The 26,813-nt window shown below is 37.7% G+C and overlaps 1 protein-coding gene across 1 annotated transcript in view; it reads left to right on the top strand.

Annotated features, from left to right (window-relative positions):
• Positions 1 to 26,813, top strand: part of LOC121417313 (TBC1 domain family member 9B-like) — a 46,628-nt gene that overhangs the window by 17,361 nt on the left and 2,454 nt on the right. Inside the window, exons 9-25 of the mRNA XM_041610968.1 lie at positions 121 to 253; positions 1,979 to 2,089; positions 2,859 to 2,947; positions 4,029 to 4,141; positions 5,990 to 6,067; positions 7,666 to 7,822; positions 9,589 to 9,697; positions 13,201 to 13,295; positions 14,367 to 14,461; positions 15,215 to 15,361; positions 16,762 to 16,873; positions 18,247 to 18,496; positions 19,253 to 19,462; positions 20,272 to 20,442; positions 22,658 to 22,826; positions 24,197 to 24,399; positions 26,300 to 26,486. Coding sequence (XP_041466902.1) covers positions 121 to 253; positions 1,979 to 2,089; positions 2,859 to 2,947; positions 4,029 to 4,141; positions 5,990 to 6,067; positions 7,666 to 7,822; positions 9,589 to 9,697; positions 13,201 to 13,295; positions 14,367 to 14,461; positions 15,215 to 15,361; positions 16,762 to 16,873; positions 18,247 to 18,496; positions 19,253 to 19,462; positions 20,272 to 20,442; positions 22,658 to 22,826; positions 24,197 to 24,399; positions 26,300 to 26,486 — 2,429 coding nt within the window. The remainder of the gene's footprint in view (positions 1 to 120; positions 254 to 1,978; positions 2,090 to 2,858; positions 2,948 to 4,028; positions 4,142 to 5,989; positions 6,068 to 7,665; positions 7,823 to 9,588; positions 9,698 to 13,200; positions 13,296 to 14,366; positions 14,462 to 15,214; positions 15,362 to 16,761; positions 16,874 to 18,246; positions 18,497 to 19,252; positions 19,463 to 20,271; positions 20,443 to 22,657; positions 22,827 to 24,196; positions 24,400 to 26,299; positions 26,487 to 26,813) is intronic.

Raw genomic sequence — 26,813 nt, 5'->3', positions numbered from 1 at the left:
TTAAGAGGTGTAAGATTTTTTCACAAAAATTCAACATTTTTGCACTTAAACAAACTTTTAGGCAATTCTTCAACTTGGTAAATGTGACTGTAAACAAATTCTATTGATCTTTGCCTGCAGGCGAGTGTTCCGGTTACCCGTTGCGGAGAAGCTGGACGGTAATATCCCTTGTACGCTCTGGGCACCGTATAGCAAATCACACGTCGGCGGAACCATGTATCTATCAAGGAATTATATCTGTTTTGCAAGCAGGGTAAGCAGATCCTAGCAGCTGGTCTTGTAGAGGAATCATTATTATTTTGGCTTAGAATAGGATACCAGAAGTAGAGACCCCAACCTCAAGCACATCTTAAAGGGGAAGTTCACCCTGACAAAAAGTTTAATGTAAAAATAGCAGAAAAATAATAACAAAATATTGACAAAGGTTTGGGAAAAATCCATCAAAGAATAAAAAAGTTATTACAATTATAAATATTTGATTTGTGATGTCATAATTTATGTGAGCACCTTTCCTACATGTATGGTGTAAAATCACTGAAATTGCAAGTGGTTTTTACTGAGCATCTGGGGCCTGTTTCATAAAGGACTTGTAACCGTTGTAACTTTGCCATTATGGCAACTACCATAGTAACCTTGATTCTGATTGGCTGCTGAGCCCTGTTACCATGGTAGTTGCCATTATGGCAACGTCACAACAGTTGCAAGTTATTTCCAACAAGTTCCTAAAAAGAAAACAAAAGTAAAATGAACCATTGAGAAATAGAAAAGTATGCATTTTATATTACGTAACATATGGGGCAGCTGCTCATTTATGATGTCACAAATCCAAAACTTGAAATTCTAATAACTCTCTTATAATCTTATAATGGATTTTCTTCAAATCTTCACCAATATTTTTTTTATTATTTTTCTGCTGTTTTTACAACAAACTTGTCTTCAGGGTGAACTTCCCCTTTAAGCATGGGATTCTCCCGCCAAGACCTCTTGGCAAAAAGGGAAACTGGTCCAATGCATAGAGCACATCACAATTACAAAGGACAATATTTTGTGCAATTTGTTTCCCCTCCACAGGGATTTTATTAGTATTCAAACATAACAAGATATCTTTTCAATGACAAATCAAATTAATAACAACGAAATACAGTACAACAGTAATTGCAACAAATGTATAAATTGAACTGTCAGGTTCACATAATAGTAAACAATTTAAGAAACAAGCAAGGAGTAAATGAACAATGATATTCATATGTATAATTGTACATGGAAAGGGAACTGAACAGATCACCTCATGTAAACATGGCACGTAATTGAAACCATTTCTTTGTAAACTTTACCATTTTACAATTTGACTCTGCGATATATTTTTCTTTCTTGAAATAGTTCTGAAGTGCAAATTTGATATTATCAAAAACAGGTAATTGATGTTTTACTCTGGAAGTGTAAATCAGCCGTATCACTATCAATAAACAATTTAATGCATGATTACTTGAACCTCTTAAGCCAAATAATTTTTCTTTATTAGAGAAAAATATTCTTTTTCCAGTTTTAAGAAATATCCATTGTTCAAACTTGTCCCATATATGTTTAATACATGTACATTCACAAAGTAGATGAGTGACTGTTTCACGGTGTACATTACAAAAAGTACATTCTTTTTGTTGAGCTAAATTAATTTTAAACAATATTTCATTTGTATATAAATAAATTGCATTATTTTGAACTGAAACCAACGTAAATTCACATGGGTAGTACAACTCAATCCAATAGAGCAATACGACTATTGCTTTAGGTGCCAGAGTCTAAATTAATATTATTACTGATTTCTATCTTTATATATTTTAACAATAAAAGAGATTAGATACAGTGGTATAGATTCAGTAAGTGGTGCAAGATTCTTGAACATAGTGTTTTCTTTCAGAAATACATGCTTGTTCATGTGTATTGACAATGATTTTGTTTGTGGTTCTTTTGTCGTCAGATCAAGAATCTTGTTCAGGTGGTTATACCTATGAGAGATGTAACGGTGGTGGAAAAGGTTGAGAATTCATCCCTCATCAACCAAGGACTACATATATCAACAAGAGCTAAGGTGAGATGATGGTGGTAGTAGTGGTAGGAGTTTAGGAGTGGTGGTGGTGGTGATGATGGTGGTAGTTGTAGGAGTGGTGGTGATGATGGTGATGGTGATGATGATGATGGTGGTGGTGATGATGATGGTGGTGATGGTGATGATGATGGTGATGATGATGATGGTGGTGGTGGTGATGGTGATGATGATGGTGATGATGATGGTGATGATGATAAGATGGTAATGATGATGATGATGATGATGGTGGTGGTGATGGTGATGATGATGATGATGATGATGGTGATGATGATAAGATGGTAATGATGATGATGATGGTGGTGGTGATGGTGGTGATGATGATGATGATGGTGATGGTGATCAATGATGATGGTGGTGATGGTGATGGTGATCAATGATGATGGTGGTGATGATGATGATGGTGATGGTGATGGTGATCGATGATGGTGGTGATGATGATGATGATGATGATGGTGATGGTGATCAATGATGATGGTGGTGGTGGTGATGATGGTGATGGTGATCAATGATGATGGTGGTGGTGGTGATGATAGTGATGGGGGCAGTTGGAAATAAAATGATGACAATAACAAATCTTATTATGATAATGAATATCATGGTGATGGTGAAAATAGTGACAAAATTGTGACTGAATGATTAGGATCTCATTCTAGATGATGCGGATCACTAGTGTTAATGATAATGAATTTACTTTGCTCTTTTAAATATGTGATCGATTTTTAAAGCTGGTTGACTTTTCTTAATTTTGCAGATGACATTCCTCTTTGCACAGCTGACTGACAGAGATTTTCTCGTTCAACATATATCTGATTTCCTAGCAAAAACAACTGAAAATGCCAGGTAATGCCTATGGCAAATAAAAAACAGAATGAAAACAACAGGCCAATATTTGTATTGATAATATTAGAAATAATGGTAATGGTAAATATAATTCATCATAATAATAAAGATGATAATGATGATAACAATGAATTATAATTATGCACCAATTAAATTATAATTATGCACCAAATCCATTCTGCAGAGTGCTCAAGGCACAATGAAGGAAAGAAGAAAGAGAGAGAGAGACAAATGAGAGAATTTGCGGAGTTATTGACAATTAACAGTAAGAATCATTGAATAGATGCATCATTAGCTAACGTGTATTGTGTATACAGAAGTGAATTCACAGAACACCAGGGTAAGATCATTCCAGAGAACAAGACCAGCAGAAGCAAGGGCCTTTATCTCTTATTCTTAATTTTTATTAAAGGACAAGTCCACCCCAACAGAAACTTGATTTGAATAAAAAGAGAAAAATTCAACAAGCATAACACTGAAAATTTCATCAAAATCGGATGTAAAATAAGAAAGTTATGGCATTTTAAAGTTTCGCTTATTTTCAACAAAATGGTCATATGAACGAGCCAGTTACATCCAAATGAGAGAGTTGGTAACATCACTCACTCACTATTTCTTTTGTAATTCATTATATGAAATATTTTAATTTTCTTGTCATTGTCATGTGGAATGAAGTTTCATTCCTTGCTGAACACATGGAATTCCATTATTTTAACATTTCGTGCTTCAGGCAAGGAGGTCCTTATCGTCAAAGTCGTAATAATTGAAATATTGTATAATTCAAACAAGAAAAAAAAGAATTAGTGAGTGAGTGACATCATCGACACTCTCATTTGGATGTAAATGGCTCGTTCATATAACTATTTTGTTGAAAATAAGCGAAACTTTGAAATGTCATAACTTTCTTATTTTACATCCAATTTTGATGAAATTTTCAGTATTGTGCTTGTCTTATTTTTCTCTATTGATTCAAATCAACATTTTTCTAGGATGGACTTGACCTTCAAGTCTTTCTTGATATAATGTATATTTTAGGGTACTTCAGTTCAATAACTGTAATCATGCTTGTTTTCATTTACAGACCTACAGGAGACAGCATCTCCATAGCGTCGTCAAATGAGGGCAGTATAACACGCTCTACCGCTGATCCAATGCAAAGCTTACTAAGTTCAAGCTTCGGTAGTAACGAGAGTGGTAAGGAGGCTCCCTCTTCCTGAATATCTTACAGCGCAATTTGATTTTCATATCCCATCAGTTCGATGGATTTACAATATGGTGCACCATTTTTCAGTTGCAGCTCACAGGCCAAATTTCTAACTTTGGGATCGACATCGCGCAGGCACATGCAGCTTACAGTGATAGTGTACTGTATTGTTGCTGTGATGCTTCAAAAGTGAAAAATATCTGGAAAGTTTTCACCAAAAACAGTCTAGATTCCGCAAATAAATATGCGGGCAAATTTATCTCCCACCTCCTGGACGCTAGTAAACTGCGTATCCGATGGAACCGTGTCGGCCAGGGAGAACGATCATTTCATGCATGCACTTTATTACTAGCGCGTGCAACAGCTGTTGACTTTTTCCCCATAAGGCATTGCAAATTTTGGCCTGTCCACTGCAATCACTAGATGGCACATAATTATGCGAATCCACCAAATAAGCAAGGTCTGTCTCTATTTTTCTTTTGTTCTTGATATTATGATTTCATTTCTTTGTTTTACGATGCGTGCTGTTTGTTTTTAATGCTTCTAATGCTAATATAATATAATATTTAACATTAAATGGAGACAGTGTGGGTCTGCTCACATGTTTGATTCAGTAATTATGCCAATATTTCTTTTGGTTTTCATGTAATTATTGCTGCATTAGCTTTCAAGGCTTTGTACAAAACAAATAGCAAATGTGACCTACATGTACAATCCCAAAACCACCAATAAGTCACCAGGTAAGGTTCTCTGACAATAGCCAAATTAGTGATTTAGTCTCCAAAATCCAAAAATAAAAAAAAAGCTTATCTGAAAGCCTTTAGAGCAATTCTTCTTTATACTGGAAAAAATTGAAGTTGTGAAGTTGAATAAAAGAAAAGATACAAGAGTTTCTTGTTCAACTATTTTTTCAGACTGCTCAGAAGTTTCACTGAGATTATACAGTATGCACATCTCATGCTTGAGTGAACCCTAAACTTCAAATCTTATTTTAAGCTCTAACTGAATTACCTAGAGCTGCATTCAATCAAGTTCTGGTAATGGTTATTGTTGGTCAATTTTAACATATCATATATCATTTTAAAGCTTAGGAAATTAATTTTCAAGCTCAATAAAAATCTCAATATTCATTTGGGTCGACTTATTGTTGGTTTTTGGGTAGCTGGGCACAAATATTCTTCTTTGCGCAATTGTACAAGATTTTGCATAGCTGAGTTGAATAGAGTATCTGTATCTCACCTCCTGTGAAATTGCACAAAGACAAATATTTGCTATTTTTGTAGAAATGGCCAATCAATAAATTTGTTGCATGGGACGTTTTGATCAATGAAATGATGAGGAACCAATTAAAATTACTCTTTGGTCATTCCATGACAAACCTTTTTGTTACAAACCTTCTTCTTCACTTTGGTTTTGTTTTACTTTAATGGCCCGAACTCACAAAGGTGGCTTTTGAAACCATCGGTTCAACCCATGGTTTATGCAGATTTTCTGAATAAATTACGCTTATTTACCACGTATATTAAAAAATGTCCAATGCTGATGGGCACTTTAGTCAAAGAGCGCTAAATTGACACCTGTTGATATGGTTAAATATTTTTTTTTTTTAAATTAATCCACTGTTTGAAGACTGGACTTATTGATTCAAAACAGCGGGCTTATGAATAAAATAGCATGGATAACCATGGCAACAGGCATCAATTTGGTGCAAGCGTAATTTATTCAGGAAATTTGCTTAAGCCATGGGTACAACGAATGGTTTTCAAAACCACCTTTGTGAATTAGGGGCAATATGTTTGAGATGAATTTTTCATGATTTCCTTTTTTCTTTTCATCAGATCCTAGCTCTAACTACTCATCCATGATGTATTACTCTACAGTGTTAACAGACCTCAACGATTATGATAATAATGCATGTGAGTTCCATAGACATCAGAGGGTGTATTCACATTTTCCTTTCGTCTTATAACTCTTCAGTGTTAACAGAACTCATTAATTATGATAATGCATTTTAGTTCCATTTGCATGAGTGAGTGTATTCACATTCTCCTTGGTCTTTACTTCTATCAAACAGACCTTAACGATTATGATAATAATGCATGCAAGTTCCATAGGCAATAGTGGGTGTCTTCACACATTCACATTTTCCTTTAATAGTCTTATAAGTCTATAGTGTAAACAGATCCCAACGATTATGATAATCATGCATGTGAGTTCCATGGACATCAGTGGGTGTATTTCCACTTTCACGTTTATATTAGTCTTTATTACTCTACAGTGTTAACACACCCTAGCATTTATGATAACAATGCATGTTAGTTCCTAAAACATCAGTGGATGTATCCACACATTCACTTTTTCTCTCTGGTCTTTCATTTTTTATTTTTAGTGGAAAATTGAATGTGATTGATAATTGCATCTACTTTTCACTATATCATCTTTCATGATTGTTCTGAAAGGGCACTTGTCCTTTTTGTGAAAGTTATTCATTGTGGAGGAGCCGTGGTGTAGTGGTTCTGACTCTCGCCTTGTAAACAGAGGGTCGTGTGTTCGAATCTCACCGCGGTCTGGCGTCCTTTGGCAAGGCGTTAATCCACACTTTGCCACTCTCGACCCATGTGCTAAATGGGTACCCGGTAGGATGTGAAAGTCATTGTAGCTTGTCCAGTACTGTGTGCGCCTCACAGGCGACTGACTGGAATACTCCCAGGGAGTGGAGGATGTGCACACATTGTGTGTGGGAATGACTGATTGAACCCGACGACCGGGGTAATAATATATCTGTAAAGCGCTTAGACACATCATTCCGATGGATTAAGCGCTATATAAAAGCGGATTATTATTATTATTATTATTATTCAATTATCATTTTATTTCATCCACCTTGTTGATATTCCCTGATATTTTTATTATACATGTACATGCTGCTTTCTCGCAGCGATATTTATATTATATTGGATGGCTCAGAATGGAATAGAAGAAATATTCCAAGAGTTTGGGCAAATATTCCATAAATCGCAGATGAGTGGTATATTGGCCCTAACAAGTGGAACACTAACGAGTTAGTGGTATTTCACGAAACAAAGCCATCCATTATAAATGTAGTTATTATCATCTATCCCGACCCCCCCCCCAAAAAAAAAATGAGGGAGAAATTTGACTGAACAAGTCACTTATCACATTGTGGCATCATCACTTTAGGATCGAATTTGGTCGTTGAAATGCGACTTACATCAAGACGTCATTTCATTAAGACGTCATCAAGCGTAATTGTGCTCTATGCTGCGCATTGCATTGCTTTCGTTGTTGTATATTTCACGCATTTTTGCATGCGCACTAGACTGTTGAATACGGTACATTTTGTACAGGAGCCTATGGGATATTCATTGGATTTCTGTCCTATTTAGGGATATGCTCTGATACTGCACTAGGAATCAATGCAGACCAAAATACACATTTTTAATGTATCGCTGAAACCCTCTATAAAGATTATAATAATGAATATTCATTATAGCCCCCGAAACAAGCAGTGAGTCGCCCAATCACAGCGTAGCATTTCAGCTCCAACCTGCCTTAGTGAAGCTTTTCAACAGAAGAGGATCGGACGAAATCTCGGCAAGAGAGACGGTGAAGGAACATCTATGGAATATGCACTTCAAAGAGTATGGAAGGTTAGTAGAAAGAGATGGAGAGAGGGGAAGAGAGAGAGAAAGATAGAAAGAGAGGAGGAGAAAGATGGAGGGAGAGATGGAAAGAGAGGAGAATGATGGAGGGAGAGATGGAGAAAAATGGGGATAGAGGATGGGGAAAATAAAGAAAAAGCAAGAAAGAGTGAAAGAACAACTATGGAATATGCACTTCATTGAATATGGAAGGTTAGTGGAAAGAGAGAGAGAGAGGGGAAGAGAGAAAGAGGGAGAGGAGGGGAATAAAAAACCCTCAAGAGAGACGGTGAAAGAACATCTATGGAATATGCACTTCAAAGAGTATGGAAGGTTAGTAGAAAGATATGGAGAGAGGGGAAGAGAGAAAGAGAGAGGGAGGGGAGGAGAGATGGAGAAACTGGGGAGAGAGGGGGGGGGATAAAAATAAAGCAAGATAGAGTGAGAGAACAACTATGGAATATGTACTTGGAAAGAGAGGGAGAGGAAGGGGGAGAGGGGGTGAGAAATGGGGAGAGAGGGGACGAGAGGGGAGGGACGGAGAGAACGAGGGAGGGGGGTAGAAAGGGAGTGAGGATGACAGAAGCAAGAGAAACGGTGACAGAAAGAGGTTGCGAAATTGGGGTGAGAATGAAAGAGAAGAGGGAGGGTGGGATAAAAAATGTCAAGAGAGATGGTGAAAAACTATCTATGGAATATGCACTTCAAAGAGTATGGGAGGTGAGTAGAAAGAGAGATGAAGGGGGAGGGGGGGGGGGGTGGAAGGAGAGAGAAGTTGGAGGGGGGTTTTAGGTATGAAAAGCAGTGACAGAGACGGTAAAAGAACATCTATGGAATATGGACTTCAGAGAGTATGGAGAGTTATAGTCAAAGAGGTAGTGAGAAAGTGGGAGAAAATAAAAGATAAGAGAGAGAGAGGGGAGGGTGGGTGAAGATGGAAAGTGAGGGGGTGGAGGGATAATAATAATAGGCATTTGTATAGCACCATCTATCTAGAAATATTCTATTCCGAGGTGCGTTCTTATTGTTATTATTACCCGGCTTTCGCTCGAGCTGCCTCTCAGCGCTCGTGCATTTAAGGAATTTATCCTGCCGGGTACCCATTCACCTCACCTGGGTCGAGTGCAGGACAATGTGGATAAGTTCCTTGCTGAAGGAAATTACGCCATGGCTGGGATTCGAACCCACGACCCTCTGTTTCAAAGTCAGAAGACTTATCCACTGGGCCACAATGCTCCACATTGGGGATGGGGGATTACGAATATTTGTAGAATGAAAAAAATGACATGTCTGAGGTGGAATCAAACAGTTTTTCACATTAATAATGGGAGAAAATTAACACATTATGGTGAGGAGAGATTTTAAAGTGTCTTGTTTTGTTTAAACATATTCTGAAGTCGGGTTTAACGTAAACTCAGGTCTAAAGTTGTGGTTTAAGTATGGACAGCCAATTGTTACATAATCACTAACAGTAGAGATATCATACTTCAGCTCATTCGGCTCTCAAATCATTCATAATTGTGTAGGAAGTATAAATAGATGATTGTCTTCACCATCGATGAATCAGGAAAGAGCACAGTAAACATAGAAAACAAACAACTTAATAAAAATTTTGATAATTTTGGCTTCCCATACTTAAACCACAACTTTAAACCTGAGTTTAAGTTAAACCCGACTTCAGAATACGGGCCAGGGGGTATGTACATGTATGTATTGTAGAGTCGAGACTCGACTTCTGATTGTTAATTGTGTACATTGTTTTGTTTTTCTTGTAGGGGTGTATGTATGTATCGTACTGTCGAAACCCAGCATCTAATTATTAAAGGCCTTCCTGATAGCCTAAGAGGGGAGATGTGGATGCTGTACTCTGGTGCTATCAATGAGGTTCGTGTCATTTGAAGATAAATGCCAGTTGTGGTAATGATTTCAAAATAAGTTCATATTGAATCCAATAAAATGACCACCCAAGAATTCGGTGGATTCTCAATGCGGTGTATAATTCGCAGTGCATCATCTTTTGTGCATGCTAAGAGTAAATGCATGCATGCGATTATTCAACGCTGGCCAACTTGGCTCGACCGGATATGCTATTTGATTGATTTTTGTCTCACCTGCGAAGCAAAGTGAGACTATAGGCGCCGCTTTTCCGACGGCGGCGGCGACGGCGGCGGCGGCGTCAACATCAAATCTTAACCTGAGGTTAAGTTTTTGAAATGACGTCATAACTTAGAAAGTATATGGACCTAGTTAATAAAACTTGGCCATAAGGTTAATCAAGTATTACTGAACATCCTATTAGAGTTTCATGTCACATGACCAAGGTCAAAGGTCATTTAGGGTCAATGAACTTAGACCATGTTGGAGGATTCAACATCGAAATCTTAACCTGAGGTTAAGTTTTTGAAATGTCATCATAACTTAGAAAATATATGGACCTAGTTCATGAAACTTGTACATAAGGTTAATCAAGTATCACTGAACATCCTTCATGAGTTTCATGTCACATGACCAAGGTCAAAGGTCATTTAGGGTCAATGAACTTTGGCCGAATTGGGGATATCTGTTGAATTCCCATCATAACTTTGATAGTTTATGGATCTGATTCATGAAACTTGGACATAATAGTAATCAAGCATCACTGAAAATTTTGTGCAAGTTTCAGGTCTCATGATTAAGGTCAAAGGTCATTTAGGGTCAATGAACTTTGGCCGAATCAGGGGTATCTGTTGAATTACCATCATAACTTTGAAAGTTTATTGGTCTAGTTAATTAAACTTGGACATTAGAGTAATCAAGTATCACTGAACATCCTGTGCGCGTTTCAGGTCACATGACCAAGGTCAAAGGTCAATGAACTTTGGCCGAATTGGGTGTATCTGTTGAATTACCATCATAACTTTGAAAGTTTATGGATCTGATTCATGAAACTTGTACATAAGAGTAATCAAGTATCACTGAACATCCTGTTCAAGTTTCAGGTCACATGATTAAGGTCAAAGGTCATGTAAGGTCAATGAACTTTGGCCATGTTGGGGTTTTTTGTTGAATAACCATCATATCTCTGTAAGTTTATTGGTCTAGTTCATAAAAAGTGGACATAAGAGTAACCATGTATCACTGAACATCTTGTGCGAGTTAGAGTAGTATTCAAAGTCAGCACTGCTGCTATATTGAACCGCGTGATGCAGGTGAGACGGCCAGAGGCATTCCACTTGTTTCTGTTTACAGTGCTATTTCATTATGCCACAATGCTGAAAAAACTGATTCAGTTAAATATTTCCAGGCAGTAATGGATGACCTGAACAATGGTTGAGCTTAAGAATTGAACCTGTACTTCTATTGTTTCACAATCTGGCTTTCCATAGTTAAAGGTCAAGTCCACCTCAGAAAAATGTTGATTTGAATCAATAGAGAAAAATCAGACAAGCACAATGCTGACAATTTCATCAAAATCGGATTTAAAATAAGAAAGTTATGACATTTCAAAGTTTCGCTTATTTTTAACAAAATAGTTATATGAACGAGCCAGTTACATCCAAATGAGAGAGTCGATGATGTCACTCACTCACTATTTGTTTTGTTTTTTATTGTTTGAATTATACAATATTTCAATTTTTACGAATTTGATGATTAGGACCTCCTTGCCTGAAGCACAAAATGTTAAAATAATGGAATTCCACGTGTTCAGGGAGGAATGAAATGAGAAAATCAAAATATTTCATATTTCCTACAATAAAATACAAAAGAAATAGTGAGTGATGTCATCAGTTCCCTCATTTGCATACCGACCGAGATGTGCATATAACTGTTTTGTGAAATGAAGCGAAACTTTAAAATGTCATAACTTTCTTATTTTACATCCGATTTTGATGAAATTTTCAGTGTTATGCTTGTTGAATTTTTCTCTTTTTATTCAAATCAAGTTTTTGTTGGGGTGGACTTGTCCTTTAGACCCCAACTTTAGCCCAGAGTTCAGAATGTGGCCCATTATGTGGTATTATGATAGCCATGGTTTAGTAAAACCTGGGTTAACTGAGACCACACTTTTATGGAGTGCCAGTTGTAACTTATTCACCAATCAAAAATTATTCTTATCCTGTTGCAAAAACTTCAGAATCCTGAAATTGGAAGAATGGAAAATACAAAAATATAATGAATTTTGATGAATTCATTGGTACATAATAATTTCCATGAATATGGAAGAAGTATTATGAAGTCAGCATTCCTTAAAAGTGTGGTTTAAAATATATTTAATTTATAAAACGGGTTCAAGGATGTAGCCAATGGTGAGTGCGTATTCAAGTCACGTATTCATGCTTTAATTATGCGCAAGGCTTCCAGTCGTGCATTTTTCATGCAGCACTGTGCATTTTTTGTGCAGCACTGCAATTTTTGTGCAGCATTAGTTCCAATAGCACGTAAAAACTGATACGCGTTCAGTAAAAGAGGCTGGCTAGGATTTTGATGCGCTTACTTAGGCGCGCATAGTAGATATGCCTGTGATGTCATAATTGACAGTCTTGTGATCTCTTCGTCTGTGCGATCGTACACAAGTTGGAGGGATTTGAACAAGATTTCCATGAAAAATTCATTTTGCCGACCCGTTTTATAAAACAATTAATGCACATTTTAAGATTCGTGATGTTAGTGACGATGCGAGCAACTCTCGGGCATTCACAATATTATGCAAAAGCACTCGGCGCAAGTGCCTCTTGCTTTCGCATAATTGTAAATTCCCTCGAGTGTGGTGCATCGTCATAACACACTCATAAATGTGCATTAATTGTATAATAGTGAGACCTACATGTACATGTAATTATTAAAATACCACAAACTGTGTTCATATGAAAAGTGTGATATCATGATTAAATATTGTACAATGCCTACTTAGCTTGTTGTACGCGATCAAATGGGAGGCTGAATGTCACACATTCGTACCGCTGCACACAAGACGTACCGTCCAAAATGTACCATTGCACGGCTTTAGGAGGTGACGTCACAATGCGATTTCATTGAGTAAAATGCGCGTACATCCCGCTGTCTAAATGCGCAATGCTGTCCAAGATCATGTGCGCTTGTGGGATTTTGCTTTTTGCTTTCAATATTTTTGCTCCCTTTTCATAGATTACTGGAGGGGGAAACTCATGTTTTTTTTCATATTTTCGCTAGATTCCGAGGCGTTGTACAACACAAACAGCGAATATTCTTATTCGTGCAATGGTGCGAGATTTCGCATTCGGTGAAAGAAAGAAATGCTCTATTCAACTCGGCTAACGCCTCGTTGAATAGAGCATCTTTCTTTCACCTCATGCGAAATATCGCACTCATGCCTATTCGCTATTTGTATATTGTTATTGTTCATTATAAAATTTGGTTTCATGGTTTAGATGGCTACACAACCTGGCTACTACCAATCGTTAGTTGAACAGAGTCTGGGGAGAGAGACTATCGCTACCGATGAGATCGAGAGAGACCTCCATAGGTAATATACATTGGTTAATATTCATCAGGGGAAAATATTGTGATGATGGGTTTCCATTGAATTGAGGTTGATCAGGGCTCCGTAACACAAAGGTTTGCGATGGATTGCAAAGATGAAAGAACCGCACTGATTGGTTCCTGGTCAGTATTTTAAACCAAATGCGCGTATAACATTGATATTCATTGGTCAGTTCATTTAGCGATTGATTGCTAATCTTTGTGTTACTGAGCCCAGATCTATTGTAGCTCTTTGTAAGACGCGATCTTGGTACATTCGTTTTATATCCTACTTTTAATAAGTTAGAACAATAGATATTGATAATCTAGTTCTTGTACTCATAAATCATCTTTATAAAAAGAATCTGAACAAAATATAGATAACACTCTCCGCTGACTGACCCATTTCTCCTGAAGCCACACACTCGGCGGAACGCGGAGTGGGGCCTGCGCCGTCCCTTCACGGGACTTCCCGGTAGAGACACCTTGCTGACCGGTTGCGTCCGAGAGATTGCATTTTCTGTCACGGAATAGTCAATTTTCTTTAGTGGGCGTTTTGTTTTGATAGCATAGCTAGAATATCTTTGGACATGGGATGCTATTTGAACCAATCACTATTCAGGATTTATTTTATGTAGGATATAATAGAAATTATATGACAGCTTGATAGATCCTTGTGATTTGATTGGTTGTTTGATATCGTTCATTCAGCCCATTTTACAATGATGTCATCAACCGTGCAATTTTGGATCCATTCATCGTGCAATTTTGGATCAATATGATTTTGTCCATTGCACGCATGCATGCTGTGTGTATGCGACTATCAACAGACCGACCATATTTTGCATCAAAATTCATGAATTTCATATGAAAAAGAATCTATTCTTAGGTGTCATATAAACCAAATAATGTTATCATTCATGCAATGGACAGAATACATGTACTTCATTTGGTGAAAGATGAAATGATCCATTTAACTCGAATCATTTCCTCTTTCCCCTCATGAAGTATTCTGTCCATTGCACTCATAAACATTCATTATTTGTATATTTTATTAAAACCCTGTTTTATGTAGATCACTACCGGAGCATCCTGCCTTCCAGTCTGAGCTCGGTATAGCAGCTTTGAGGAGAGTTCTTACAGCGTATGCCTACCGTAATCCAACCATTGGTAAGAACCTTAGAGTCGGGTAGGAGAGAGAGGGGGATGAGATGGGGTATAAGAGCTTCATGTACACCAAGCCTACATGTATATAGCCTATAATTTTGGCCAAAAAGAATTTATTTTTTTTTTTTTACTTTTCATAACTTACTGTCTAAATCTGCAACATTGGATAAGCTTTAGAGGGGAAGTTCACCCTGACAAAAAGTTTATTGTAAAAATAGCAGAAAAAATGATAAAAAATATTGCCGAAGGTTTGAGAAAAATTCATCAAATAATTAAAAAGTTATAAGAATTTCAATTATTTGAATTGTGACGTCATATGCGAGCAGCATTCCTACATAGCGAGTGGTAAAAAATCAATGAAATGCCATTTTCTCAGAAAATTGAAAATGGTTTTCACTGTAACTTTTGTATATCAATAGACAAATCATTTCACACCCGATCATGAAAAGAAAACAAAATTAAGTCATCAGGAACCATACAAAATTTGAAATTCATACATTTTATATTATATAACACATGGGGCAGCTGCTCGTTTATGACGTCACAAATCCAAAATTTTGAACTCTAATAACTTTCTTACTCTTTAACGGATTTTCCTCAAACCTTCACCAATATTTTTTACTATTTTTTCTGCTATTTTTACAACAAAGTTTTCTTCAGGGTGAACTTCCCCTTTAACATTGCAGTGAATGGGCAAAATTGCCCTGACCCCCCGTTGACTAATTTCCGTACCATAATTGATATTTCATCTATTAGGTTACTGCCAAGCAATGAATATAGTAACTTCGGTGCTGTTACTATATGCCAACGAAGAAGAAGCGTTCTGGCTTCTCACGGCTGTATGTGAACGGCTCCTTCCCGACTACTACAACACGAGGGTCATTGGAGCACTGGTGGATCAAGGTATGCGTCTACCATAGCACCTATTCCCTTTGGCAAGGCGTTTAATTAAATTGCCACCCTTCACCCTGGTATTGTGGCTTGAAAAAAATCGGTCCAAACCCTTACTGCCCGTTATTCCTCTTGGCATGTAGGGCAGCAACAAAAGCTCTCCACTCCCGTCTGGCTTGGGTCTGCCTCTGCAGTGATCCCCAGGTATGTCGGAGGTTAGACACTTTGCCCTCCACGGTCCGTCGCCAGGTGTTCTTGGGTCGACCTCTTTTTCTCCTTCCTTCGGGGGTCCAATGCAGTGCTGTCCCTATAATGGCATCTGCTTCTTTTCTTAATGCATGTCCAATCCAATTCCATCTCCTTTTCACAAGTATGTCTTCCTTACTCTCTTGTGGGCATCTTTCATATAGTTCTTCATTTGTTATTGTGTTAGGCCAGAGTATAGGAAGTATACTCCTTAAACTTTGGGTATGGAAGCCTGACAATCTCTGGAGGTCATGTCTTGTCACCCTCCAGCATTCTGAACCATATAAAAGTGTTGAAAGAACGCACCCGTGGTATATTTTAAGCTTAGTCTTTACGTTCGAAACACTGTCACCACAAAAAATGGTCACCTTCTTCAGCTAGGGTTATAGAAGACAAACTAGTTGTCAATGAACTATGACAAACGGGTTTGAAACTGATCTACATGTTGCGCCCTCAGCTAAGCCTCGGGCATGTTAAAATTGTTCCAACGGTACCTCGTGTATATATTACTAATGCCCTTTACGATGTTCATTATTTTTATACTATATTACTCGGGTGTATTTGAAGCACTAACCAAGGAACCATGTCTAAGCTATACAGGTTTGAAACAGTTCACGTACCCTCAGCCAAGCCTTGGGCATGTTGAAACTGTTCCAAAGAGACCTGTGGGTATAATTGCTACTAATGCATTTGATGATGTGTATTATATGTACTATATTACTCGGGTGTATTTGAAGCCCTAATCAAAGAAACCATGTCTGAGCTATACAGGTTTGAAACAGTTCACTTGCCCTCAGTTAAGCCTCGGGCATATTAGAACTCCTAAGTTTCCTTGTTTCTAATTCTCATGTCTGTGCTGTACAGGTTTGAAACAGTTCACGTGCCCTCAGCTAAGTCTTGGGCGTATTAGAACTGTTCAAATAGTACCCCATGCATATAATTCTTACTAATGCCCTTGATGATGTGCATTATTTTTATACTATCTTACCCAGGCATACTTGAAGCCCTAACCAAGGAAACCATGTCTGAGCTATACAGGTTTGAAAGAGTTCATGTGCCCTCAGCTAAGCCTCGGGCATATTAGAACTTTTCAAATGGCACCCGGTGCATATAATTCTTACTAATGCCCTTAATGGTGTGCATTATTTTTATACTATCTTACCCAGGTGTATTTGAAGCACTAACCAAGGAAACCATGTCAGAGCTATACATGAAGATGGAAGAACTAGGAATGCTGAGTATGATCTCTCTATCTTGGTTCCTTACAGTCTTTCTAAGGTAAAGTTAGAGGGCCGTATTCTGAACTCAGGTTCAAAGTCGTGGTTTAAAATATTGGAAGCCAAAAGTATCATTTTTTTTCCGGGCTCTTTCCTGATTCATTGTTGGTGAAGACAATAAGCTATTTATACTTCCTAGACAATCATGAATGATTTGCGAGCCAAATGAGCTGAAATATGTTATCCCTACTGTGAGTGATTTATGTAAAAATTGGCTGTCCATACCTGAGCCACAACTTTAAACCTGCTATCAGAGTACGGGCAGGAAAGTTTTATTTTCAGGTTTGTCAACATTGAAAAAAAAATTGTATAACGGTTGTATACAGCGGTCAATTCCATTATCTAGCTTGGATATTTTTATAAATTTCATTCTAATTTTGTATTTTCATCTCGTATTTATACCTGTTGGTGCCACTATTTTTTGTATGAAATGGAATATGGAATATAATCAAATTGAATTGAAATACAATGGATCAACTTCAGTAATGGTTCATGTTCGACTGATGATGATCTCAGTTCAGTTCAATTCAGTTCAATTCATTTATTTCCAAATAAATTCACAATATAAAAATTCATAAAATACATAATTGAGCAAATGTAAATCAATGTATACAATAAGTCAACATTTAAACAGAGGAAATAGGGAAATTATAAAAACCCCAAAGTAGAGTTTGTCAAGATAACCTCCCCCAAAGAAATTAGACAAAATATAATTGACAAAGTAAAATATAAGAAACTTATTTGCCCACAATAAAGCACAAGATCAAAAAGAAAAAAAGAAAAAAAAACACAAAAAAAACCAAACAAACCCTACACAAAGGTAAAAGGTGGAAAATAAATCTACACAAGTTGAAGACTGATTAAATGCTCCTTTATACTTATTTTAAATGCATTATAATTCTTTATTGATGTTAAATCACTTGGCAGGTCATTCCAAACTGTTGGTGCTTTGTGACTTTTGTGACTTTGTCATCTGCCTAGATTTGTGGGTTAAGTTTGAAAGATTTGGTCAAATAGATAATTAGAATGATAATAGAACATGATAATGATGATTATAAGAATAATTATAGTGATGATGATAATAATGATAATAATAAAAGTGATGACAATAATAATGAAAATAACCATAGTAATGTAGTAATAATAATGATGATAATACTGATAATTATTATTATAGTAGTGATAATAATAATGATGATGATAATAATACTAATAATGATAGTAATATTGATAATAAAGATAAAGATGATGATGATAATGCTAATGATATTAATTATAATGACAAAAATAATAATGATAATAGTAAATACTAATTATAATAATAATTAATGTAGTACATGTATTAATTATAATAATCTCTTTATTTCTATTCAGCGTGATGCCATTTGAGAGTGCAGTCAGCATCATGGATTGCTTCTTCTATGACGGATCAAAGGTCATCTTCCAGATCGCCCTTGCTGTCCTCGACGCTAACTATGAAGCACTCCTGGAGTGCGATGACGACGGCCAAGCCATGGTCGTTCTAAGCCGCTATCTTGAGAACGTTGGTAATCGTGATGCCACTATGCCGCACGTCCCTCACTCTTCTGTTATCGTGGGAAGCGAAGGAAAAGACTCACCACAGGTATTTAGCATGTATCTCATTTTATGCCTCTGTCCACTTTAATAGGCATTACCTATAATCATTATCTATTATCATTATCATCATCTTGATTATCATCTCTAATTCTCGATTTTCATCACTCTCATTATCACCATCGTCATGATCATCATGACATTATTATTTTTTCATTTTTATTTTTCACTGCCTTGATTATCATTGTCATCAACATTAGTGCCATCATCAACATCATCATCATCATCATCATTGTCATAATCGTCATCATCATCACCATCATCATCATCACCATCATCATCAACATCATCATCAACATCGTCATCATCATCATCACCATCATCATCATCACCATCATCATCACCATCATCATCATCATCATCAACATCATCATCATCATCATTGTCATCATCGTCATCATCATCACCATCATCATCATCATCATCACCATCATCATCATCATCATCAACATCATCATCATCATCATTGTCATCATCATCATCACCATCATCATCATCATCACCATCATCATCATCAACATCATCGTCATCGTCATTATCATCATCATTATCATCATCATCATCAGTTATCATCATCACTTATCATCATCATCATCATCATCATCATCAGTTATCATCATTGTCATCATCATTATCAGTTATCATCATCATCACCATCATCATCACTATCACTGTCATCAGTATCATCATCACCATCACCCTCATACATGTAATTATGATAACATATTTCAATCTTTGATTTCAGGTTTCTGTGGAAGTATCTGAGCTGATCTACAATTCCTACCATAAGTTTGGCTCCGTCTCCAATGAGAAGATCGAGAAGATGCGTTTGAACGAGAGATTGAGGGTCGTCCAGGGATTGGAAGACACCGCTCGGAGGAGCGTGATCAGGAGTCTCGTCTCGGACACTGCTTTTGGAAACAAAGAACTGGAGGAACTTTATGTGCTCTTCAAGGTGAGATAAGGAGAAGAATAGGAAGATGATGATGCAGGTTATTATGTGATGGAGATGAGGAGGATGATGATGGTGGTGGCTGTGGTGGTGATGATTGACAATGTAATGATTACGATTGTGATTGTGATGACAATGAAGAGTAGTGATGATGATGGCAATGAATGATGATGAATATGATTATGTTGATAATTACTGTGATTATGTTGGTGATGATGATGATGATAATGCTGATGGTGATGATGAATGATGATGATGATTACAATTATGATGATTATGATGATGATGGTTGATTACGATGATGATGATAATGCTGAGAATGATGATGATGATGATGGTGGTGGTGGTGGTAATGAGGATTATAGTGATGATGATGATGGTGATTATGCTGAGAATGATGATGATGATTATGGTGATGATGATGGTGATTATGGTGATGATGATGATGATGGTGGTGATTATGATGATGATGGTGGTGGTCATGGTGGTGATGATTATAATGATGATGATGGTTGTGATGATGATGATGATGATGGTGATGATGATGAATATGATGATGATGATGATGATGGTGATGATAATGCTGATGAGAATGATTATGTTCGATCTAATCATGGTAATGATAATTATGATGATTATGTGATGATAGTGCTAATACTGGTTATGATTAGGGTGATTGATACATTCTAATTCCAATCGGTATTAACTTTTATTTCTAATGTTTTTGTACTGGGTCACTAACATTACATTTAAATGTACCACTACTACTATACAGAGAGAGAAACCATCAAACGTTTTTTAAATCTTTTCAGGAGGAGTTTCTGACTGGTAACCTACTATCCAACACACCCATCATGGACCACGCCCAACACTTCCTGTCTGTCGTCAAGCTAGACTTGGAGAAGTACCAGACCCTCTTCCTTGCTCTGTCCCCCTGGGCTACTGGTTCCCATGCAGACAAGCTTGGTGTTAGATCCTTTAGGGTAAGTTAGACCAAGACCAGACTCAGTTCCTTGCTCTGTCCCTCTGGGCTACTGGTTCCCATGTAGACCAGCTTTGTGCTAGATCCGTAAGGGTAAGTTAGACCAAGACCAGACTTTCTTCCTTGCTCTGTTACCCTGGGCTAATGGTTCCCATGCTGACAAGCTCGGTGTTAGGTCCTTTGGGGTAAGATAGACCAAGACCAGACTCTCTTCCTTGTTCTGTCCTCCTGGGCTACTGGTTCTCATACAGACAAGCTTGGTGTTCAATCCTTTAGGGTAGGTTATACCAAGACCAGACTCCATTCCTTGCTCTGACCCCCTTGACCACTGGTTCTCATGAGGACAAGCTTGGTGTTAGATCCTGTAGGGTAACTTAGACCAAGGCAAGACTCTATTCCTTTCTCTATCACCCTGGGCTACTGGTTCTCATGCAAATAAGCTTGGTGTTAGGTCCTTTAGTGTAAGATAGACCAAGACCAGACTCTCTTCCTTGTTCTGTCCTCCTGGGCTTCTGGTTCTCATACAGACAAGCTGGGTATTAGATCCTTTAGGGTAAGTTAGACCAAGGCCAGACTCTCTTGCTTGCTCTGTCACCCTGGGCTACTGGTTCTCATATAGACATGCTTGGTATTAGATCCTTTATGGTAAGTTAGACCAAGGAAATACCATACTCTTTTATTTGTTCTGTCGCTTTGGGCTACTTGTTCCCATGCAGACAAGCTTGGTGTTAGATCCTTTAGGGTAAGTTAGACCAAGACCAGACTCTCTTCTTGCTCTGTCACCCTGGGTCATTGTGGAATGGTGTTAGTCAGAACCACGGAAGACCAACATGACTGTGCCAGCCAAGCTGTCTGTGGGCAAGCCACCATATTTTATTGTATATATGCTTTTAATACAGAAATGAATACTACTAAGAGAAATACTTGAAATAAAGAAAGTTAGGAAATGTTGAAAATGTTTTAAGTGTGTGACCCTTCTATCGTAAAATAAGAAGCAATTCACCTCTTTCCCAGCGTTAATTTTTGTGGTCTTTTTCATGCAAGCCTGTAATAAGATCCTTTCCAGGGGAATAGATGGTTTGGGTAACTTTGTTGGAATTTATTTTTAAGTTTGAGTCTTTTGCATTCAATGCTGATGTCGAGATGGATCAGTCAAGAGCAAGTAATGTGTTCAGTTTTTGGATTGAAAAATTGTATACAATATCTATGGTCTATACTGATATGATATACTGCACTTTGTATATTAACACTGCGTTATATGAGGAAACCATCAGATATGTTTGACACCTTTCAAAGATGATCATGATATTTTGATGCTTAAAGTCTGGCGCACACTATGCGGTTCATTGCGATACAAATTTCAAAGAAATTATGATAACATTTCAGATGAACTTTCCAGCAAATAAAATCTTAGCGATCAGCGTTCTGAATTACGGTAAGAACTACTAAAATCAAAATTCAGTCTAATCCGAGCCTTCCAGTAGGAATAAAAGCAAATTCAATTTTAAATGGTAATGACATCATCATCGGCTGCCACTTGGAGCCGATTTGGACTCTACTCCAACCACAGGGCTTACCGCAAAGCAAAATTATGATTTTATTATCTATAGCACAATCTCGAACTTCAAATAAGATAAATTTACCTCTTGGAAGCTTCACATTGAAAGATAATTGCCAGTTGTGGTGACGATTTCAAAATGAGTTTGTACATACAGAATCCAATGAAATTACCACCAAAGTGTCTGTTTGTATAAATGAAAAATATGTGCCAAAGGATTCTGGAAGAAATTGTGAAATTGCTGAGAAATTAGCAAATAAGCACAGGATTCGGGTCAAGCGTTGGGCCGCCATTCAAGGCAATAATGTTACACTGTCCCTCGTGCGCTTACATGTATCTCTGTTGGTGATCTTCAGTGTGAACATTTTTCAGTGTAGATTTCAAGATTTCACAAAGTTCAGTTTATGAAACTGTACCAGATCTAGGTCCTCGATGATATAGTGACAATTGAGCATGGTTTTACAGACTTTCTCGTGAAATCGGTCATTACTGCAACTACTTTCATTTATCTTTGATTAAAAATGCGATTTTATAAAAAAAAACTGTGTTGCATCGGACCGCATAGTGTGCACTTGACTTTAAAGTGGATATTTATCATGTCCTTATGTCATCATACTGTACCACAATCTTACACTTTGAAATGAAACTTTTTTACTAGGTTTTGGACTCTGATCACGACTGCCTTATCAACTTCAGGGACTTTGCCTGGGGCATGGGGATCATGTGCCGAGGTGAGATGCCCCATAGACTCAGGCTGTTATACGAGATGCACTTACCCCCTGCCTTAACACCTGCTGATCTAGAGAGCCCCAGTGAGACTCATACAGGTAAGAAAGGGAGGTAGATGAGATGATGTAAGACCTCCAGGGGTGCTTATCATGAAACTAATAGAGAGTGAATATATGTTACAAGCTACTGAAATTCTTGCACCTGATTGGCCTCGTATAATGTTGACATTGAAAATAACGTGCTACGTTTATCATGATATGCTCCCTATGGTCCCCCTAATAAAGTTTAGCAATTAATCGCAAAATAAAATGACATACATGTATCAAGATCATCGTTGCATGCAAGTTTTGCTCAGACTGACTAGGGCAACGTTGTATAAAAACTACTATTTTGGTAACTTTGCCATCCAATGGTAATCACCATGGTAACGCTGATCAACAGCCAATCAGAATGATGGATTCCAGACAAGCTACCGTGGAGCGTTGTGGCCCAGTGGATTAGTCTCCGGACTCTGAAACAGAGGGTCGTGGGTTCAAATCCCAACCATGGCTAATTTCCTTCAGCAAGAAATTGATCCACAATGTGTTGCACTCAACCCAGGTGAGGTAAATGGGTACCTGGCAGGAATTTATTCCTTGAAACGCAGCGCGCGTAACAGCTGCACTGCTAAAGCCAGGGTAATTATGCTGCATATACTGTAGAGCGCTTAGAGACTTCTGACAAAGTAAGTATTAAGCGCTATATAAGCAAGTATAATTATTATTACCGTTGTATGGCAAAGATAATAATAGTAACTTTAATGCAATGGGCCCAGAACCGTGGCAATTTGCAAATTGATTTTTGTTTAGAAAAAAATAAATCGTAAATTGGACATTAATTGCAAATTTTGTTCTTTATTGCTAATCTACTTTTATTGAAACCTTAGTACAGTTGGTGTAAGTTATCTTGATAACCCGAGCATTCTAAATAAATGATATTTTCTATACCGTATTCAAGTTGATGTACATATATTCATATGTTTAAAAGTATATTCTTTTGTTAAAAAATCTTTCGACTATATGTTTGTAGATGCATATTTCAGAAACTTATTCAAGTTTGCATACATTATCGGGGACCTATCCACGGAGGATTATTCCATTGTTACTGGGGGTGCTGAGCATTGTCACAACACCCCCAGTAACAATAGATAATCCTACGTGGCCAGGTCCATGTACATTATCTTAGTAATCTGCCGTCGATCGTCAGTGAGTTGCATATTCACATAAATCACAGCAATTTTTTTTTTAACACTAGATTATTCAAACCATTTATTTTTTCATCTCTCCTGAGTTGAAATACTCAAAAGTCAAACAGATTTGACTTTGGTAGAATTGCCTGGACATGCTGATTAATATACTTCTTCAAGTTGTGTATATTGTCGTGGTAGTCCTGACATATTTCCTATCTTCTTTACAAAAAAAAATGTCAGAATGTAGCACAGTAGACGTCCCTTCACCTGATGACTGCGATGTTGACATTGGGGGCGCTGTTGATGCGGAGGAAGCCGTTGATGCAGCGGAATTCTTCGGACCAGACACAATACCTGCCACAGCATCTGCAACCTCTACTTCGGAAACCCCTCCCATGGCTACATCTACTACCATTCCAGCATCGATAACAGCTAAACCTCAGGTAGTATTAAAGGTTCTAAAGGTATTAAAGGTGGAGCGTTGTGGCCCAGTGGATAAGTCTTCTGACTATGAAACAGAGGGTCGTGGGTGTGACGAAGTAGTCCTCACAGTTAAATTATATTTGCTCTAAATGATAGGTGTGTACCTAAGATTAAAGTAGGCATGTGAAAGTCCTAATAGTACATATATAGTAACCCATTTCACATGCCAGGATTTACGTTCATATGGCTTCAAGTCTTAAGGCCATGGCTCAAACTAGGCCAGGATCTTTTCTACTACTGCAGGATTCTTTGTCCTTGATACAAACGTCAAGGGAGGGATAAACAATCATTACCCCTGTCTGGAAAAACACAGTTTATGTAAGAAAGTACTAAACTGTGATTGGTCAGGAAGAGTTTCTCTTTACAAAACTTTAGTTCATTTCCAGACACTTATGTAAGATAGCCCTAAAGCATCATTGGCCAAAAGTGGTTATTCTTTGTAGCTCATTGTATCCATCTCTAGACAAGGAACAACTTAACTTATGTAAGGATGTGTAAGGATGTGATTGGTCCAAAGAAGTTTCGTTATGTATTTCTTTAAAGACGCCTCCCGATGCTTATGTAAGGTGGTCCTGTTAGATGATTGGTTCCAAGTAGTTTCTTTATGTATCCCTTTATATCCACCCCAAGATAGGGAATAATATAACTTATATAAGTCAGTCCTGGGCCTTGATTGGCTAGAGAAGTTTATGTAATTTCGGACAAGGAGAAACATAGGGTAGAGAATTCTCTTTATATTACTTTATTTATTTTTATGTAACAGTGGGTTATTTTTATGTAACGGTACGTTATGAATAGTGGAAGGAAAGTGACTTTTAGTCAGAAGATAGTGTAGCTACGAAAGAGAGGGAGACATATGTCTCAGAGCTGGTATTTTATTGCGCTTGTGTTGAAATATATACACATGTGTGTTGAAGATTCATCTTGAAGTCTTGAACCTGTAATAAATCAACTTCTTCTCGCAAGCTTTTAGTCACGGTTATTTCTTTGCGTCAAGGCGAGAATATACTTCAGCTTGGTTTCGTGACAGTGGATTCGAATCCCAGCCATGGCGTAATTTCCTTCAGCAAGAAATTTATCCACATTGTGCTGCACTCAACCCATGTGAGGTGAATGGGTACCCGGCAGGATTAATTCCTTGAATGCATGAGCGCTGAAAGGCAGGTCGAGCTAAAGCCGGGGTAATAATAATTATAATAGCAATGCACCTGGGAATAGAATATTTCTTGATAAATGGCACGATATATATGCCTATTATTATTATTCTAATCCTCTGATTGGACGATACTCTTGGGTGGTAGTCTGAGATTAATCATATATCAGATAGAGTGAAATTTAGATCTGATAACCATTTTGTCTTCATGCCAAGACATGCCAAGTTTCATGCCTTTGGCATGGGACTCCTGCGATAGGGACTCTTGCTCATGTCAGATATTTTTCTTATGCATGGATCACAGCCTATCCCACAAATAATGCCCTATGATAGCATGCATAGCCACAGTTCCTCACCTTAAATCTCATACATCGCGTATCTTTGAACTTTTGGATCCATACGATTTTGCCCATTGCAGGCTTCCATCGAGACCGCAGGCGCCACAAGTAAAAACGTGACAATCAGCAAACAAGCCCACATCTCTGTTTATCTCTGTATAAAGGCATGGCTATTTATGAAGGAATGTCCAATTAGAAAGGCTGTTTAATAGCACTCACTTCTTGTTCATTCAATGGAAATCCTTTCTGCCATGAGGTGTGGCAAATGAGCGAGAGTATGTCAATTTTATAACACTCGAATGCACTCTAGGCTACACGTCTTTACAGAGATTCCTTCTTCTTATCATTATCATGGTTATTATCTTACAGGATTCTCCGCAACGCTCTAGCCTTGGTTCCAGTCCTCGATCACCGTCTGTGACTTCACCCTCCAAGCGTTGCAATCCATTCCTGACGAACCCCGATCCGACGCTACCTCCGCCCGATCAGAGCACGGTCTTTGATTTCCCGGGTGAGGATAGCCTTCCAGCCAACAGTGATCAGGATCATCAGAAGGGTGAGTGCCATGTATTAATCTGCTTTAACCCTGTTAAATAATCATTTGGGATTAGTTGGGATTAGAGCCTACCCCCCTTCCCCCGCCTGTCCTTGAGAACCCCTGAGCAGAGCTGCCAAGTAGTACGGATTTTCCATATTTAGTACCGAAAAATGAGAAGAATACTGGTAGTTTGATGCAAAATATTGATTTCTCAAGTTTCAATCAGACCCCCTCCCTCCACAACTGTTCAGGTGTCAAAATACATGTAACCCAGTCTTTCAGGAAAGATTTACTGAATGGTTGACGTTATAAAGTCTAATGATCATGGGGGGGGGGTGGGGGTGG

The sequence above is a fragment of the Lytechinus variegatus genome, chromosome 6 (assembly GCF_018143015.1).
Source record: "Lytechinus variegatus isolate NC3 chromosome 6, Lvar_3.0, whole genome shotgun sequence".
NCBI classification, from domain to species: Eukaryota; Metazoa; Echinodermata; class Echinoidea; order Temnopleuroida; family Toxopneustidae; genus Lytechinus; species Lytechinus variegatus.
The sequence above is the reverse complement of the archived record's forward strand: the minus strand, read 5'-3'. Positions and strand labels throughout refer to the sequence as shown.